At 47.5% G+C, this 20,714-nt stretch overlaps 1 protein-coding gene across 5 annotated transcripts in view; it reads right to left on the reverse strand.

Annotated features, from left to right (window-relative positions):
- The window catches only part of LOC129386000 (uncharacterized), a 277,464-nt gene that overhangs the window by 145,257 nt on the left and 111,493 nt on the right, over window positions 1-20,714 (reverse strand). For 4 of the 5 annotated variants that reach the window (XR_011895615.1, XR_008613468.1, XM_072289162.1 and 1 more), the window contains exon 3: window positions 17,976-18,168. The exons of the other annotated variant lie outside the window; for it this stretch is intronic. Coding sequence is in view for 2 of the 4 variants with exons in the window: in XM_072289162.1 (XP_072145263.1) it covers window positions 17,976-18,168 (193 nt within the window). In the remaining 2 variants the exon portion in view is untranslated. The remainder of the gene's footprint in view (window positions 1-17,975; window positions 18,169-20,714) is intronic. 5 annotated transcript variants of the gene reach the window in all.

Consider the following 20,714-nt stretch of genomic DNA (forward strand, 5'->3'; position numbering starts at 1 on the left):
ACCGTGAGGTAATCTCCAAGGCTTTTTTCTCTTTTTTGAGAAATTATTAAAATACATTGTTGAATTACAGTATAAATTGATTTGTGGTGGCGATTTCAATATAAACATGATGGTTGACTGCAATATCACACGTGATTTTGAATTGCTTTTAAAAACGTATGGGTGTTCCAATGTTATCAATACTCCTACCAGAATTACCTGTAATACCTCCACATGCCTTGACTTGTTCATTACTAACTACGGATCAAACAGTGTTCAATGTGGCACTATTTCATACAGCTTGAGTGATCACATGCCTGTATTCCTCACTGTCAAACGGAAAGATAAAAGATCACCAGAACGAGTTTGCGTTTCGCAAATTATAACTGAAGAACGGCTAGAGTGTTTTCGCGATGACTTAAGTCACGTAGTGTGGGACAGTGTTGTTGCTGCTACAAATGCCGATCGTGCTTACGGGGCTTTTCTGGAAACGTTCATTTCTTATTATGTTAAACATTTTCCTTCCGTTCCTAAAGTGTCCGCTCTATCAAGGATACGTAAACCCTGGGTTACTGTTCAATTATTTAAAAAGATAAAAGAAAAGGCTAGGTTATTCAATAAATTCATCATATCTCGGTATCCTGATGATTTAAGAGTGTTTAAATCATTTCGAAATGGCTTAACTAAGGAATTACGTGCTGCGAAAACTGCATTTTATAAGCAATCCTTCGCATCTTGCAGCCATGACAGCAATAAGATATGGCATTGGCTTAATTCTTTGCTGAATAGAGTGCCCAATTCAGCGGCAGGGCTGCGAATAATTTCTGATGGAGCGGACATACCTGACGAGAAGTTGGCCGACTGTTTTAATAATTATTTCACTAATCTACCTAAACGCAATGTGAATGAAAACGCCTGCCGTTTCATTACAACGAACTGTGTGCATTCAATTCTTTTGCGTCCCACAAACACTTCAGAAGTAATTTTACTGTTCTCCGCACTAAACAATAGCAATTCCTGCGATGCTGATAACATTAAAATCAAGCCTGTGAAATTTGTAATAGATATTATCGCTCCAGTACTAGCCCATATTTATAATATATGCCTTTCTACCGGTGTGTTCCCGTATAAAATGCAGATGGCAAAAGTAGTTGCATTGTTCAAGAAAGGTGACAAAACTGCCCTACCTAATTATAGACCTGTGTCTATTCTCCCTATATTTTCGAAGTGCTTGGAAAAAATAATTTTATGCAGAATATCAGACTTTCTGGACAAGCACAACTTGATAACTAAGCATCAGTACGCTTTCCGAAAAAATATGTCAACACAGCTAGCTTTGCTTGAACAGAAAGAACTAATTCTAAATAATTTTGAGAAACGTTTGCTAACATTGGGAGTATTTGTCGATTTTTCAAAAGCCTTCGATTCTATAAATCATGATCTCTTGCTTAGTAAGTTAAACCACTACGGTATACGCGGCAATGCACTTGACTTGATTAGGTCGTATCTTGGTCATAGAAAGCAGTTTGTATAAGTAAATAGCTTTAAATCTGAAGTTCGATCGGTCAATGTAGGTGTACCCCAGGGCAGTATTTTAGGGCCCCTCCTCTTTAATATCTTTATTAATGATTTAGTAAACATTGATGTTGATACGCGTTACGTAATCTATGCTGATGACACTACGTTATTCTTTTCATCTAACCGCCCTGCCGAATTGATTATAAGAGCTAATGCAGTTTTGAATAAACTATACACATGGTCATCTGACAATGGTTTGACTATCAATTCACAAAAAACTAAGGCGGTGTTATTTCGCGCTAAGAACACGCAAATTACTCTAGAGGAAGATTTGCTAATGAACAATTCTAAAATTGAACTTGTACACTCGGTAAAATCGCTAGGTGTATTTTTTGATCATACTATGACGTGGCAGAGCCATATAGATTTTCTTGCTAGTAAGCTTTCACAAATCACTGGAATATTTTATTCCTTGAACTATCTTCCTCGCTTTATTAAGTGCTTGTTATATAATTCACTTTTTCTCAGCCATTTAAATTATTGTTGTTCGGTCTGGGCTACCACTTCTGACACAAATATCAACAGGCTGTACATACTGCAAAAGAAGGCTCTTCGCGCTATTTGCAATAAACCATACGATTTCCCTTCAGCTTATTTATTTCATAAACTTAACACACCGAAAGTACAGGCCCTTTTAAAGTATCGTTTAGTGCTTGCGTATAAAAATGAACAGAAAAAGAACATCAACTACATTACTTCTATGGCTAACTTAAAGCTACACGAAACTCCATACAGCACAAGAAAGCCAGAGTACTGGCACGTACCAAAATCGCGCACAAACTATGGATCACAAATGCTGTGCTCCAGACTACCTCGGTTATTAAACGATCTTATTAATAAAATTGATATTGCAACTTGTTCTCCTCCTGATATTCTTGATTTTTTCTCTCATATGTGAGTTGTACAATGCCTGTGTGCTTTTGAAGTGCAGTGAGATTTCGTGTTTTTGCTTGCTTGCTCACATCTTGCTTTTGTTGTATTTTTTTTCCTCGCCTGATTTGCGATGCGTGTGCATGATATGTTGTAATGCTTGAATATGTGTGTACTTGGGAAAACTGTATTTCCGCGCTGCTGCTCCCTTATTTTCTTTTTGTATTTTTAAGGGTATTTGGGGCTAGTCAAGCTGCTACGAGCAGCTTTTGTCCCCACTTTACCCCCGCAAAGCTGTATTTAGTTTTTGTGGAAATAAAGCATACATACATACATACAAAGGCGAAACGTGCGCCTGAGCAAGCGGAACGAACCAAGAACTCGGTTTCTCGGAGGGAGAAACGATCTACGCGAGCCAAACATCGTGATCGGTACGGAAAACCGGGCCGCGACGCGTCATCAAGGCGGACACGATCATGGGGCTGACGCCTCGACGAGATCGTCCTCTATCTCACTTGAGAGCACCACGAAGACATATGACTCCTCGCCAGCAGCACGGCACGCATCGCAGGGGACGCTTTCCCACCAGACGCGCTATGGCGCAGCGATCACCTCAGAGGCGTCCCGCATCGGATGCTACACCTATGAATCGTGCTGTGAGCGGAAAGAGGAGCCATGTCGCTAAACTTGAGGGTTCGAGTGACGCATATTGGAAGTTGGAAGGGCGGAGAGCCAGAAAACTTGTTAAACCCAAGGGTATTGGGGCATCCTTGCACCGGTCCCCGCACGGATCCAATGCGCTCAAACGAGACGAAGGGGAGAAGCGGGCGAGTGGCGCGCCACCTGTCGGGGCAGTACCGTACATTGCGAGGAGGGGGTCTTCTGTGTTTGCCGCAAGATGGCGCTGTGGGCGCGCCAAGCACAGAAGAAATGTAGCGGAAACGTACTTCGCTACTCATTGAACTGCGACTTCTCTAATTTACATGCTCATAAATACCCATATACACCGCAGAATAACTTTCTACGGCACGTTTCTAAGGCAACACCGCATTTACTAGAGGCGCTTTTGTCCCGCTTTGAACCATTCAACTCATGGCTGAGAGGTAGCGTCTCCGTCCACACTTCGGGCACACTGGTTCGATTCCCACCCAGCCCATCTTGCAAGTTGTTTTTATTTATGAATTGCCTTCCGGGATTTATTGCTCACCGCCGACGCCGCAACACCGGCTTTTCTGCGTCACGAGCTCCTTAACGCTGTCGCGTTAAAAGACGCGCCCGCTGCCTGTAACTGCTGATGCCAAACTGTCGTGCTGAAGAGTGACGCGTCTTTGCAGCTTTATTGTGCGGCACACGGTTGACGGCACAGCCGGGCTTCGGCAGATAAATCCTGGAAAGATATGTGCGGATGCTTACGAGATGCATCGGGTGCCTGTCACTGCTGATGCCAAACTCAGGGTTTACTATTGCAGATGACACAACTTGGGGGCACACATCTAAGTGATCTTTTTGTCAGCTTGTCCGAAACCGTAATTTTTTAAAGCTGGTGCTTTCAAAGGCGACAGTAAGAGTGACGACACTGACACGTGAAGTTGGTTATCGGGTGAGCACGTTTCACCACCTAAGAGATGTTATCGCACAGCGCAGGACGCGCCTGCAAGTATCCGATGTTTCTAGAATGTTATTGATGATTCTATGAGCTGTCTGTTGGTGCCGATGCTTGTGTAATCTGATTGCATGTAGTCGCGCCACGAATCGTTTCGAACTTGCACGAAGACACGCGGGCACCAGCATTTACTCGAACGTTTGATGGCTCTTGTATAAAAGCTGACGCACTTGACCCACTGATCTGATTTGCGACGCTCGCCGACTGTGTTCAGCGCTGTCGCTGTTGTTTTAGTGTAGCTTGTTTTTATTTATTTATTTATTTATTTATTTATTTATTTATTTATTTATTTATACTGTTAGCCCAAAGGCCGATACAGGGTGGAGTAATCATTATATAAGCTTCAAAGATCGCTACAAACACGAGCGCTACACAAATCAATCCTGAAAATACAACTGCTTAGGTGTGCCTATTTTACACAAGAATATAAGCACTGTAACAGGCACCGAACATCACAAGCAACAACTGTACCATACAAAATAATATTTTCAACATCACAAACAGAAACTTCAATATCCCGTAGGATCATTTCAATCATGTCATGTTGCACATGCTGCTTGTCATTGCACAAAAAAGCTAATAATGTGAGAGGATGGTTACATAGAAGAATAATAGGCCATTACAGATTTTTCATACTGTTCTAGATAATCAATTTTCGTCATGCTATGCGGTAGCGCATTGCAATCTTCAATCGTTTAAGGAAAGAGGGAGTACTTAAATGAGTCAACCTTTGCTGGTATGGGCATATATGGGCCCTCGTGGCTAGACCTAACGGGCCGTGATATCCGTGACGTTCTCTTTTGTAAGAATCTTTGAGTGTCGGAATTGAAGTGGTTATGTTTCGTTAAATAAATAAATTTTAGTCTAGCCATTTCTCGCCGCAATGTAAGCTGGGCAAGTTTAGTTGAGTGAGCATCTCAGTCACAGAATCCGTGTACCTATATTTTAACATAATAAACCTTGCTGCCCGCCTCTGTATTTTTTTCAGTTTCATTTACTTCATTCTTATACGGATCCCATTTTATGCTAGCATATTCTATTCATAGGGCACAAGTTTGTCCAATAAAACGCTAGTTTTGTCATTCACAGTTTTGGTGGTTTCTTCACCGTCACTACTACGTTACATTTGGTTGAGGTGCTGGTGCGTTCATGTACCGAACGCCCCCGCAACGCCGCGATCCAAGCCGGAGCACAAGACCAACGTCGCCCAAGACCAGCGAGCTAGCCGCAGACTGCAACGACTGCCTCAAGAGCACGAACTTCTGCCTGATAGGACCAGGAAGACCGTGGCCAGCTCAACAACTACACTGGCAGTCCCAGCGTCACCCATCATTCTTCAACAACCCAGAGTGCCCCCTACTTTCCGTGGAGCTACGTCCGAAGATTCGGAAACCTGGCTTGAAACCTTCGAAAGGATCTCGACCTTCAATAATGGACTTCTGAGGCTAAGATGCGACCTGTGTACTTCTCCTTGGAAGAAGCCGCGAGGACGTGGTTCAAGAACCGGGAGTCCACCTTTACAACGGTGGAACCTGTTCCGCAGTAACTTCCTGAGGACGTTCAGGAGCGTTGTCCGAAAAGAAGTGCGGAAGTTGCGCTGAAAATTTGAAGTAACTACCCAATGAGACCATCGCCATTTTCGCGGAAGAGAAAAGGTCTCTTCTGGCACGCCGACTCGGAAATGTCCGAAGAGAAAAAAGCGCGCTTTTTGATGCGAGGCATGAAGCAAGAACTTTTTGTCGGACTGATCTGCAACCCGCCGAAGACCGCATTTGAGTTCTTGACAGAGGCAACGACGTTTGAGAAAACTGGTAAATGCACACTAGACGATATAACCGCCAAGGGCTCACGCACCAGCGCGCTTTCCAAGCGGTGGGCTCCGGTGACCTCTAAGAGGCCATTAGGGCCATTGTGCGCGAAGAACTGTGCAAGATGTTTCCTTCGTCGCAACCTCAGGCGTCCTCAGTCACTGACATCGTCAAGGATGAACTTCGACGATCACTGGGCGTTTCCAAGTGCCGCCCGATCCCCGCTTACCGTGCCGGATGCGATGACGTACGACTCTGTCGTCCGTCATCAAGGTCTACCTCCGCGACCGCGCCAGGGCCCCGCAACGCCGCAATTCGGTCGTCCGCCGCCACCGCCGCCACCACGCCTGCCCGTCGCGCAGCACAGCCACCCGTGGATGACGGGAATTAGGCGCTTCCGCGACCACTATTGAGGATACAGGAAAGGTTTTACATGCCACGCCTGACCGCCGACGTCGACCGTTACGTTAAGGCAAGCCGAGATTGTCAGCGACGCAAGACACCACCGGCAGGGCCAGCGGGATTACTGCAGCCGATGAAGCCTTCTTGCCGACCTTTTCAGCAGGTGGGGATGGATTGGTTGGGACAGTTTACAACGTCAACATTGAGAAATAAGTAAATCGTCGTAGCGACGACTACCTCACCCGCTTCGCTGAAAATAAAGCTCTACCGAAAGGTAGCACAGCCGAATTGGCGAAATTTTTCGTCGAGAACATCCTGTTTCGACATGGTGCCCCAGAAGTCATCATCGCCGACAGAGGAGCGGGCTTTACAGCAGAACTCAGCCAAGTCATTCTGCAATACAGCCAGACAAGCCACAGGAGGATAAGCGCTTACCACCCGCAGGCGAATGGTCTCATGGAGCACCTGAGCAAGGACCTCGGCGACAGGATAGCTATGTACGTCAACGTTGAGCACAAGTCGTGGTGCGCGGTTCCGCCGTACGCAACCTTTGCTTACAACACGGCGGTGCAAGAAGCAACACAGATCACGCCGTTGAAGCTGGTTTACGCAGAAACCCGACAAAGATTCTCGATGCCATGCTGTCGCACGTCACCGACGAAGATAATCTTGACGTTGCCACCTATCTCCTGTGCGCCCAAGAGGCCCGACAGCTCGCCCGCCTACGGATCTAGAACCAGCACAGGACCGACAGCCGACACTACAACCTTCGACGATGCTGTGTCGAGTACCAGCCCGGCAACCGTGGTTGTGTTTGGACCCTAATGCACCGACGAGGACTTAGCGAGAAGCTTTTACGTCGCTATTTCTGACCCTAGAAGATTGTCGGACGCATTGGCGCACTCGACTGTGAGGTCGTACCAGATGGCATTTCGCAATCACAGCGGCACTGTAAGTCCATGTTGTGAAACTTAAGGCTTTCTACCAGCGCTAATAAACATTGCGACTTTGCATACCTGTACTTTGGACTTTTTCGGAGTGTGTTACGTTGGACTTTGTTTCTATGTAGTTTGGTTACGTTTGTTTAATACCTGTGCTTTTGTGTTTCATTATCCTGTTATGTTTGTAGCATCGGGACGCTGCCTTTTGAGAGGGGGGCATTGACGCGTGAACTTAATCATTGGGTGACCACGTTTTACCACCTAACAAATGTTATCGCATAGCGCTGGACGCGCCGGCATGTATCGGAAGTTTCTAGAATGCTATCGATGATTCTATCCGCTGTCTGTTGTCACCGAACCTTGTGTAATCGATTCCAAGTATGCGCGACGTCAATGGTGTAGGAACTTTCTGGAAGACACACGGGCGCCAGCGATTAGTCTGGGTAGTTCGATAGCTCATGTATAAAAGCCGGCGGGTTTGACCCACTCATCATATTTTTGAAGATCGCCGACTGTGTTCGCCGCAGTGCCGTTCTTTGACTGAAGCCTGTTCTTGAGGGACCAAGTTCGCCCAATAGAACGCTACTTTCGTCATTACCAGTTCTCGTGCTTTCTTCACCTTCGCTAATATTTGATAATACATTTATATACATATTTACTCCGAAGAACAAATGACAAACGTTTTGCAGTATGTTAGGAAAGTTTCTACTGAGGCACCGGTTTCCGGCGACAACGCGTCGCTGTGCATAAACGTTAGCAAAACCCTTGATAACGTTCTAGGCGTCTTCAAACTGTCTTCTGATCAGCCGTCAAACGAACCCCGTCGTTTCGATCGCTATATATATATATATATATATATATATATATATATATATATATATATATATATATATATATATATATATATATATAAGCCTCATAAGTCCCAGGGGGACTTCTGAGGTTTCATCAGCCCCCCCCCCCCCTCCTATTATTTCGGGCCGGCATGCCCTGCCGAACAAAAGAACCCCCGGCGCCTGCATTTGGTCTAGGATGTCTATTTAACTCTAGGATAGCCATTTCAGCGCGAACATTGCGAACTCGGGCTGGATTTCGCGGCAACGACCATGCACCGATTGCCACATGACACAAGGAACCCCATCCGAGCACACATTTTCAAGGGTGTTTTGATGGCGTGCAGACCTATCGTGGCATCTCGCGGAGGCCGCGGAATCCACGAAGTGCATAGATTTCAATTCCGAAACTTTCTAGGTATAAAGTTCTCATAAGCTTTTGATGCGAAAGGCGTAGCGACATTTCCAAATTCGTGCTTTAGATTTTCAATTCCGCAATATTGTCGGTTTAATGTTGTTATAGACATTTGACGTCAAAGGTGCATTGACTTCTCTAAAATCGTAGATCGGACCAGACAACGAGAATAGCCAAATCAACACACTATCAGACAAGTTTACAAAGCACGCAGCGACATCTGATGAGACGAAGCGTTGTGGTGGTTCATTTGTGCCGTGATGTCGCATAAAAGAATATCAACATATTTTTACTTGCACCAAAGCATCCATGTCAAGACACTAAAGCCAGCAAAGGTAAGTACATTCTTATTAATTTTTCTACTTTGACTTTTATTCGCGAGGGCTCATTGAGCTTCTCCAATCGTCTTGTTCTGGCAGGCTGCCAGAGCTTGCCCTGACCACCGCGCGGTGCACTTCGGTGTAGGTTCGTTTTCCTCAGGCCGAGCGAATTTTCGCCTGGCAGTGTTCTGGACGCTTTCCGGCTAGCAGACGAGAAAAATAAACAATGGTCGCTCACCGACATCACTGTGGGGACCCCACACATTGCAACGTGTTCGTTTGAGCACGACCACTCCGGAAAATCTTGTCTCGCCAGTGTAGGATACTGAGTGGTATCCGTATGCTTCTCTGTGGACGAAGCGTTCCACGTTTTCTTGAATATTCTTTCGGTGGCCACATTAGAGGTGCCAAAAGCAGGCGTTCGATTGTGGCCAACATGCTTTTCCTTGCGTTTTAATTTCTGTTTCGGTGCCCCCACCCCACAAAAGAAAAAAAAAAACATTGTTTCGGCGCAGCGAATTGCAGCATGAGGAAACTTCGAATTTTTAACTTCTTTTGCTGAAAGTAATGACCCACGCGACGCTTCAGTTACCGGATACTCTTACTACATTATTGCGATAGCAATTATAGGAACACTTGAGGCGCCTTCCTGTCGTCGCCGTCGCCCTCATGATCCGTAAAAACTCCAATAATATAACATCGTGATCGTGCGCCGCATGCTGTACGTGCGAGTGAAAGCGTTAGGGGGTGGTGGTGGCACAAGCGAGCTTACGATGGTGGCTCGCTCCTGTGTGCGCAAGGAAGAAAAGCGGGGAGCGGAGGGAGGCGGAGGGGGCCTTAGGATTCTTTTACCTGTGGATATGTGATTGCCTAACATATGTATTTGCCTTGTTTGACGCATCATATACAGTGACACTGTCGTAGATAAGTAGCTTTATTGGAAACTTATACGTATATTTCAACATTTTACTGCGAGGTTTTGTCTATACGTGCGGTGAACTTTGTCCTCAGTGACACTTTTTTGCCCTTTATCAAGCTGTTTCTTCGTATTTGTATATTCCATTGTATCTACGATTTTCTAGTGCACGACGGCGAGGGAAATCAAAGTGAGGCAACCCACCCCGCGCAATAATTGTTCGGTTCATTATCTGCGAGGCGTATGCGTAGCACACAGGCATCTCTCATTTACAAGACTGACACGCAGTTGTGAGGATAAATGTTCTTTAGTGCTCTCATACACTGGGTTGAACATGGTTGCGTGGCATAATGGAGGCTCCAAAAGTTGAACAGCGTGGTGTCGTGAGTTTTCTGACAGCTGAAGGTGTTTCCCAAAAAGAAATTAGTCGCCGTATGGCTGCCGTGTACGTTGAGCATTGTATTTCATTGGTCACTGTGAAGCGTTGGAGCAAACTGTTCGAAGAAGGGCGTGAAAGTTGCAAAGACAATAGAAGACCGGGCCAAAGCAACCGGGCAATCATCCCGAACAGAATTGCAAAGGTTAATGGGGTGATTAGACAAGAACGGGGGATAAGTATAAATGAACTGACAGGGCATGTTAACATCAGTCACGGTTCGTTTTACACCGAAATTCACGAATATCTCGGTCATCGGCTCTTGATTGCCCAATGGATGCCCAAGATTACGAACAACCACCAGAAGACGGAGTGTTCGGCGCTGCCTTGACTCATCTGATCAGGTATCACAATGAGAGCGACGACTTGTCTTCAATTGTGACCGACGACAAATCATGGGGCCACTACTACTAGCCTGAAACACGAAAGCAAGGCTTACTGTGGAAACATTGGTATTCACCAGCCCCAAAGAAAGCAAAGGCGGTCATTTCCGCCAGAAAGGTTTTTACTTTTTTTTCGATCGTCAGGGGCCATTATTGATCGAATTTGCTAAACCCGGAGAGACTATCAATTGTTTGCGATACTGTGAAACGCCGGATGAAGAACAAATGACGTGGGACATTGACATGACAATGCCCGTACCCACGTCGCTGATGTGATTAACACAAACCTGGCAAAGTTCCAATGGGAAATGCTGCAACATCCGCCATACATACCAAACCTTTCGTCTTGAGCCTTCCACATATTGGGCCAACTGAAACAGCTCAAGGGCACCAGATTCCTGTCGAACGATGACTTGAAAGAGTCATTTACAAACTTTTTGAAGCAGGCAAAGGGGGGCGGAGGAGTCCATCACTCAATGACAACCCACGGAGTTCATGACACGGGAATCACGCAGCTCAGTGGGACAATTGTCAGTGGGACAATTGTCAAAATTCTCATGGAGACTACTTTTACATAAAGTACCCCATTTATCATATGTTCGCATTTGCTCACTTTCATTTGTCTCGCCCTCGTATATTTTGCAGGACTCATGCTTTTTACATGTGCTCTGTATGGCGACTATAACATCGGTGCCATTACTCACAATATTGTCACGTGGTGGTGACGTTCAAGAACACAGTAGCAATACTGTGAAGAACAAAACTAACTTTTATTGGGCGAACCTGTGCCCACAAAAACAGGCTACACTTATAGCACAACGATAGCGGCGAACACGGTCGGCGAGCGTCGGAAATCTGATCAGCGGGTCAAGTGCGTCGGCTTTTATACAGCAGTCATCGAATGTTCCAGACTAATCGTTGGGACCCGCATGCCTTCCACAAAGTTCTACAACATTCGAGTCACGCGATGAAATCAGATAAGACAAGGCTCGGCGACAACAGACAGCGGATAGAAGCATCGATAACTTTCTAGAAACTTCGGATACATGCAGACGCGTCCCGCGCTGTGCGATAAAATTTGTTAGGCGGCGAAACGTGGTCGCCCGATCAGTATAAGCACACCTGTCAATACCCCCCTCTTAAAAAGCATCGTCCCGATGCTACAAATATAAGAGAGCGAAACACAAAAGGACGCTTATTAAACATAAGTAACAAAACAACGAAAAGCAATCAAGTCCGAAGGTCAGTTACGCGAAGTCCCAAAGTTCGTCAACGCTGGTGGTACGGCTTGAGTCGCACAACGTGGACAATTTCAGGCCGTGAGCGGCGCCGCTGTGACAGCGAAATGCCGTCTGGCACGACCTCATAGTCCAGTGCGCCAATACGTCGGATGATCTTGTACGGTCCGAAATAGCGACGCAAGAGCTTCTCGCTCAGTCCTCGTCGGCGTATAGGGGTCCAAACCCAAACACGGTCACCGGGCTGGTACTCGACAAAGCGTCGTCGGAGGTTGTAATGTCGGCTGTCGGTCCTCTGCTGGTTCTTGATCCGCAGGCGGGCGAGCTGTCGGGCTTCTTCGGCGCGCTGGAGATAGCTAGCGACGTCAAGATTTTCCTCGTCAGTGACGTGCGGCAGCATGCGTCGAGCGTCGTCGTCGGATTCCTGCCGTAAACCAGCTTAAACGGCGTGATCTGTGTTGTTTCTTGCACCGCCGTGTTGTAAGCGAATGTTACGTACGGCAGGACGGCATCCCAGGTCTTGTGTTCGACGTCGACGTACACCGCTAGCATGTCGGCGAGGGTCTTGTTCAGGCGCTCCGTGAGACCATTCGTCTGCGGATGGTAGGCAGTCGTCCTCCTGTGACTTGTCTGGCTGTACAGCAGAATGGCTTGGGTGAGCTCTGCTGTAAAAGCCGTTCCTCTGTCGGTGATGAGGATTTCTGGGGCACCATGTCGCAGCAGGATGTTCTCGACGAAAAATTTCGCCACTTCGGCTGCGCTGCCTTTTGGTAGAGCTTTAGTTTCAGCAAAACGGGTGAGATAGTCCGTTGCCACGACGATCCACTTATTCCCAGATGTTGACGTCGGAAACGGCCCCAACAAATCCATCCCAATCTGCTTGAATGGTCGACGAGGAGGTTCGATCGGCTGTAGTAATCCTGCTGGCCTTGTCGGTGGTGTCTTGCGCCGCTGACAGTCTCGGCATGTCTTGACGTAACGGACGACGTCGGCGGTGAGGCGCGGCCAGTAATACGTTTCCTGTATCCTCGACAGCGTCCGGGAGAATCCGAGGTGCCCAGCGGTTGGGTCGTCGTGTAAGGCGTGCAGTACTTCTGGACGGAGCGCTGACGGTACAACAAGAAGGTAGCTGGCGCGGACTGGTGAGAAGTTCTTCTTCACGAGCCGGTTGTTTTGTAGCGTGAACGAAGACAACCCGCGCTTAAATGCCCTAGGGACAACGTCGGTGTTCCCTTCCAAGTACTCGACGAGGCCTTTTAACTCCGGGTCTGCTCGCTGCTGTTTAGTGAAGTCTTCCGCGCTTATTATTCCAAGGAAGGCGTCGTCGTCCTCGTCGTCTTGTGGCGGGGGATCAATGGGGGCACGTGATAAGCAGTCGGCGTCGGAGTGTTTTCTTCCGGACTTGTATATTACCGTGACGTCATATTCTTGTAGTCTGAGGCTCCACCGGGCCAGCCGTCCTGAAGGGTCCTTTAAGTTAGCTAGCCAACACAACGCGTGATGGTCGCTGACGACTTTGAATGGCCTGCCATAGAGGTAAGGGCAGAATTTTACTGTAGCCCAAATGATGGCGAGGCATTCCTTTTCATTCGTAGAATAATTGCCTTCCGCTTTTGACAGCGACCGACTAGCATAAGATATCACCCGTTCAAGACCGTCTTTCCTCTGGACTAGGACGGCACCGAGGCCTAGGCTACTGGCGTCAGTGTGGATTTCAGTATCGGCGTCCTCGTCGAAGTGTGCAAGCACCGGCGGCGACTGCATGCGTCGTTTGAGTTTTTGAAATGCCTTGGCCTGCGGCGTTTCCCACTTGAGCTCGACATCACATTTCGTTAGATGTTTTTAGCGGCTCCGCGATGCGTGAAAAGTCCTTGACAAAGCGCCTATAGTAGGCACACATGCCAAGGAATCTGCGCACTGCCTTCTTGTCGATTGGCTGCGGGAACTTTGCGATGGCAGCTGTCTTCTGCGGGTCGGGGCGTACTCCAGATTTGCTGATGACGTGGCCTAGGAATAGAAGCTCATCGTAAGCGAAGCGACACTTTTCCGGCTTCAGAGTGAGCCCTGATGACTTGATGGCCTCTAATACTGTCGCAAGCCGCTTGAGGTGATCGTCAAAATTTCCGGCGAAGACGACGACGTCATCCAAGTAAACAAGACAGGTCTGCCACTTCAATCCTGCTAAAACTGTGTCCATCACGCGCTGGAACGTTGCAGGCGCCGAGCACAGTCCAAACGGCATAACCTTGAATTCATAGAGGCCGTCTGGCGTGATGAAGGCAGTCTTTTCGCGATCCCTTTCGTCGACTTCTATTTGCCAGTAGCCAGACTTGAGGTCCATCGATGAGAAGTATTTAGCATTGCAGAGCCGATCCAATGCGTCGTCTATCCGTGGGAGGGGGTATACGTCTTTCTTCGTGATTTTGTTCAGTCGACTATAATCGACGCAGAAACGTAGGGTTCCGTCCTTTTTCTTCACTAAAACAACTGGAGACGCCCACGGGCTTTTCGACGGCTGGATGATGTCGTCGCGCAGCATTTCGTCGACTTGTTGTCTTATAGCTTCGCGTTCTCGCGTCGAAACTCGGTAAGGGCTCTGGCGTAGTGGTCGAGCGCACTCTTCGGTTATTATGCGATGCTTTGCGACTGGTGTTTGTCGAATCCTCGATGACGTCGAAAAGCAGTCTTTGTACCGTCGAAGCAGACTTCTGAGCTGTTGCTGCTTAATCACGGGGAGACTTGGATTTATGTCGAAGTCTGGCTCGGGAACTACGGTCGTCGGGGTAGATGCAACAGAATCCGAGAGGACAAAGGCATTGCTGGTTTCCTGAATTTCCTCGATGTATGCGATCGTCGGGCCCTTGTTGGTGTGCTTGAACTCCTGGCTGAAATTTGTCAGCAACACTTTCGTGTTTCCTCCGTGCAATCGAGCGATCCCTCTTGCGACGCAAATTTCGCGGTCGAGCAGTAAACGTTGGTCGCCTTCGATGACGCCTTCTACGTCAGCGGGTGTTTCGGTGCCGACCGAAATAACAATGCTGGAGCGAGGCGGGATGCTCACTTGATCTTCGAGCACACTCAAGGCGTGGTGACTACGAGGGCTCTCCGGCGGTATCGCTTGATCTTCCGACAGCGTTATTGACTTCGACTTCAGGTCGATGATTGCGCCGTGTTGGTTCAGGAAGTCCATGCCGCGAATGACGTCTCGTGAACACTGTTGCAGGATAACGAAGGTGGCAGGGTAAGTCCGGTCATAAATGGTAATTCTTGCTGTGCAGATTCCACTCGGCGTGATGAGGTGTCCTCCAGCGGTCCGAATTTGAGGGCCTTCCCATGCGGTCTTAACTTTCTTCAACTTGGCGGCGATGTGTCCACTCATTACGGAGTAATCAGCTCCTGTGTCCACTAAGGCGTTAACTGCGTGACCGTCGAGAAGCACGTCGAGGTCGGTGGTTCGTTGTCTGGCGTTGCAGTTAGGTCTTGGCGTCGGATCACGGCTGCGTCGTGTTGAACTGAAGTAGGAACGTCGGGTCATCAAGTCGTCTTTCGTCGGTGCAGTCTTGGCTTCCTGACTTCGTCGGGACGGCGGCGTGTCATTATTATGTCGTCGAGATGGTCTCTTCATCGTCTTCGTCGGCGGCCGAGGCTCTCGTCACTTCGACTAACAGGAACCGCACCTCCATCGGTTGCTGCTTTTAGTTTTCCGGATATGGGCTCGCAGAGCGGCCCCGGGCTGGGCCAGTGTATGGTCGGCGCTGTGGCGACAGGTAGCGGCCTGGTGACGGCGAACGGGATGGTCGTCGAGGGCTCCACTGAGTAGCGGCGAGGTAGTCGGCGATGTCACGAGGGCGTTCACCTTCCCGAGGGCGCGGTGCGTCGACGGCGAACCCTCGCAATCCCATGTCGCGGTATGGGCATCGGCGGTACACATGGCCGGCTTCTCCGCAGTGATAGCAGAGGGGGCGGTGGTCGGGGGCTCGCCAAATGTCCGTCTTCTTCGCGTAGGTACGCTGGGCGACGGGTGGGCGTGCTGGCGGCGGCGGCGGCGGACGACGGAATTGCGTCGTTGCAGGGCCCTGGCGTGATCGCGGAGGGGGACCTTGACGGCGTGCGACGGCGGCGTATGTCATCGCTTCTGGCTGGGGCTGCGGTAATTGTGGTTGCAGCTCGGGAACTCCAAGCGATCGGTGCACCTCTTCTTTGACGATGTCGGCGATCGAAGCCACTTGGGGCTGCGACGAAGGCAGGACCTTGCGCAGTTCTTCGCGCACAATGGCCCTGATGGTCTCCTGAAGGTCGCCGGAATCCAGTCCTTGAATGGCGTACTGCGGCGTGAGCCCCTGGCGGTTATATTGCCGGGTGCGCATCTCCAGAGTTTTCTCGATCGTCGATGCCTCTGCCGAAAACTCAGCTACGGTCTTCGGCGGATTACGAATAAGTCCTGCGAAAAGTTCTTGCTTGACGCCCCGCATCAGGAAGCGGACTTTTTTCTCTTCTGACATTTCCGGGTCGGCGTGCCGGAAAAGACGGGCCATCTCTTCCGTGAAGATCGCGATCGTCTCGTTTGGCAGCTGCACTCTGGTTTCTAGTAGTGCTTGGGCTCGCTCTTTTCGCACGACGCTTGTAAACGTTTGCAAGAAGCCGCTTCGGAACAGGTCCCACGTCGTTAAGGTGGCTTCTCGATTCTCGAACCAGGTCCTGGCGGCGTCTTCCAGTGCGAAATAGACATGCCGCAGCTTGTCGTCGCTGTCCCAACTGTTAAACCTGGCGACCCTCTCATACGTCTGGAGCCAGGTTTCCGGGTCCTCAAATGTTGATCCGCGGAACGCCGGAGGTTCCCTGGGCTGCTGCAGCGCGATGGGGGACGCTGGGGCTGCCATTGGGGTTGCCTTGTCCACAATCTTCTTGGTCTTCTCAGGTAGAAGTCCGTGCTCCGGGGGGCAGCTGTTGAAGACGGGGGCTTGCTCGATGCTCCGGGACTACGTTGGTGTTCTCTTTGCGGTCCGGGCTTGGATCACGGCTTGTCGGGGGCGTCCGGTACATGACCGAAAATCACCTCCAGATGTCACGTGGTGGTGACGTTCAAGAACACAGTAGCAATACTGTGAAGAACAAAACTAACTTTTATTGGGCGAACCTGTGCCCACAAAAACAGGCTACACTTATAGCACAACGATAGCGGCGAACACGGTCGGCGATCGTCGGAAATCTGATCAGCGGGTCAAGTGCGTCGGCTTTTATACAGCAGTCATCGAATGTTCCAGACTAATCGTTGGGACCCGCATGCCTTCCACAAAGTTCTACAACATTCGAGTCACGCGATGAAATCAGATAAGACAAGGCTCGGCGACAACAGACAGCGGATAGAAGCATCGATAACTTTCTAGAAACTTCGGATACATGCAGACGCGTCCCGCGCTGTGCGATAAGATTTGTTAGGCGGCGAAACGTGGTCGCCCGATCAATATAAGTACACGTGTCAATATACGAGCGCTGACAGCTGCTCCTCCGCAATACATTGGGACAAAGGACAGCGTTACTGAGATCTTTCCATGATGATTGCACATGTACAAAAATGTAAACAAGGTTCTTGAATGACAAAGTTTCAATAAAATATTTGTCGTCAAGTTGTTAATTTCATGACGCTTACATTTTTGAGAACTGCATTGCTGCTTTCTAACTGATATAGTTCTAACATGCATGTGATATTTTCTTTACTTAATAAATAGACTAAAAACATGGAAGCATTGATATGAGTTATTTCAGGCACGATTTTTTGGACATATGGGTATATGATTGCATGAAAAAATACATATTTTACTTGTATTGACAGTGCGTAGCGTTTCAAAATTCGTTTGGAGCACCTTTGGCAATGGCAATGTAATTATTAATCATGTATTTGATACCTTGACAAATTTCATGAGGAGGAGGCCGAGCTGCAACGTGAGCCCTCCTCCCCCCCCGCCCGAACGAAATTTCTGGCCACGCCACTGCTACAAGCAGTGACCCATGACCGATTATTGCAACCAATCTTGGATTCTCATCGGTCTTCATTGTAAGTGGCCAGTGTCCTGGATGTGTTACCAAACGGCCTTTCCTCTATATTAAATATGACCAAAGTGGTAGAGAAAGGGGTGAGTATATATATCTTTATATATATTTTTTATGGACATGGACACATAAAGTACCTTACCTGATCTCAAGACCCGGCGCTATAAGGCCATATACTTTGCCGCTTGTTATATTGAAGGTTACTTGCGGCCCACTGATGAAGAGGCATCCCGACGTGGTGATATTCTGAGGACTGGTGCCAGCTTGCATTTTTGTCGTCAAAAGCTTCATCACTTTCAGAGTTTCTATGAGGTCGTGAGACAGATCCACCCTACCTGCGAGCGATTTGCGATTTCCCTGTGTAAGTACTTCACTGAGTAAGTGCGAACAGTGGGCATTTTATAGTGTCACATATGCAGGAGAGCCATTTATACTTTACACGTACGTCAAATCCGCTCCCGCATATCCCTATAAAATTACTTTTGAAATATTGTCGGCAGATTGTCGACGAATTGTGAACTAAAGACGCGTTTAATATAGTTTCAACATTTATTGAACGTACGCAACAATAACTCAACATAACGTTGTCGAGGACTTCAAAACAGTAAAGTCATTGACGAAATACTGTTGCCTTATTGTTGAACTATGTTGAGTATTGTGAGCCTTAAAGGGATCGTAAAGAGAAAGATTATTTCTTTTGCATCAGTAAATTACCTCTAGGACACAAACAACACAACTCTTACTTCCATAAGACGCTTGGTAAGCCAGAAAAAGCGAAAGACCGAAAGACGGGTGGCGACGCCTTCTTGAATATCCCACACCGGGTGTTTGTGACGTCATGGATTCTGATGGCATCTTCTATGGCCTACTTAATTAAATAGCGTACAGATTGACTACATTGTGTTCTAAAGGAACCAGATATTAAACATGGCAAGTTTCCGGAACCTTCACTCAGCCAACGTGGCCCAAATGCGAAAATACTTTGGAATCCCTTACGTCACACTGATGTACTGGTGTCGGGATTTCGGCGCAAAATTCAAATACTGGTACTTCGACCTCCATTTCCTCATCTAATAATCGAACTATTATTTTGAAATGACTGCCTGCAGTGTTCTCAAACAATACTTAATTAGCCTAAACTGATGTGTTGTTTCGCTTTAGTGTCCCTTTAATAAGCAATATTGAGATTCAACGTATATGTGAAAACACACGTATCTGTAGGCATGTTTTGCACACATGCCTCTACTCTAAGACATACAAACACCACAGTGAACATCAACTGAAACAAATTGCCTAGTGACAGCGTTGCACGCCCGTTTCGACTACGCGGAAAACCGATCCCGCCGCCATACCCTGATTTTATACTGAATTTCCGGCTCCACTAAAAAAGAAATCGTTACCCGGTGTCAAGAATTAATAATTCAGATCTGCCGTGATCCTTTAAAAACCGAGATCAACTCCACGCTTATAGAACGGGCACATCGCTTAGGAAAACACACCAAAGAACGGAATCGTCTAGTAAAAGAAAAAAAGCACATTGGAAAACGAAAGATACCCCTCTTTCAAAATGCCGAATGCTGAAAGGAACAAATAATAGTCTAGGTGAAGATTTCTCCCGCACGTTAGAAAGCAGGGAAGTCGCTGTTAGCTTGAGCTAAATCTAAATCATGAACAGTACGTTGCCATTATCACTCAAGAGAAAAGCGCATAACAGCTGTGTCCTACCAGTACTCACCTACGGGGCAGAAACCTGGAGACTTACGAAAAGGCTTCTACTTAAATCGAGGACGACGCAATGAGCTATGGAAAGAGGAATGATGGGTGTAACGTTAAGGTATAAAAAGAGATCAGATTGGGTGAGGGAATAAACGCGAGTTAATGGCATCTTAGTTGAAATCAAGAAAAAAAAATGGACATGTCCAGGCATTTAATGAGGAGGGAAGATAACCAATTGTCATTAAGGGTTACGGACTGGATTCCAAGAGAAGGGAAGCGTAGCAGGGGGCAACAGAAAGTTAGGTGGGCGGATGAGATTAAGAAGTTTGCAGAAACAGCATGGCCACAATTAGCACATGACCGGGGTAGTTGGAGAAGTATGGCAGAAACCTTTGCCCTGCAGCGAGCGTAGCCAGGCTGATGATGGTGATAATGTTGATGAAATCTAAATTACTGGCATACTCTCTACGCTACAAAACCTTGTACATTGGTCCTGAACAATATATTGTTACGAATTATCTCACTCGTGTATCAATCAGGCCGTGCTCTCTACAAAAAAAGAATCACCCGAGACTTGCTCCCAGAAAACATGTTTCGTTCTCCGCAGTCTTTATTAACGCACGCAGTTATCTTCTGAAGCACGAGTTTCAAATAAAATAAAATCAAACATGTTTATTTTGCAGGAAGAATACAAAATTTCCCTGCGGGAGGCAAAGACTAAAGGCGAGAAATCCTGACGCAGGCTTGACCCCATGATCAACAAGACAGTCTGCAGCAGTTGACACGACTCAATATACACTTCATCATGTACAATGCGTCTGCTTCTCTACATCGAATCACATACGTATTTGTTTATACATGTGTATTCAACACGCTGTACAATACATTATACGTTTAAAAAAGAAACATTGAAATGGAATCTAACAATTTTGTTTAAATTTTCGCGATTACCAGCAAAAAAGTTCATCTCAAAATATACAAACACAATTTGACAAAATACATGGAAATTAGTTTATATCTAACATCATATCATCAACAGGCAGCAACTTGCTCATTCTAACAGAAACTTGGCTACACAATGGCGTCACTGATCCCGAATTTTTGTCCTCGCTACCTCACTTCCAAGTTAATCGAACTGACCGCGTAGACACAAGTGGCGGCGGTC

The sequence above is a fragment of the Dermacentor andersoni genome, chromosome 7 (assembly GCF_023375885.2).
Source record: "Dermacentor andersoni chromosome 7, qqDerAnde1_hic_scaffold, whole genome shotgun sequence".
Classification (NCBI taxonomy): Eukaryota; Metazoa; Arthropoda; class Arachnida; order Ixodida; family Ixodidae; genus Dermacentor; species Dermacentor andersoni.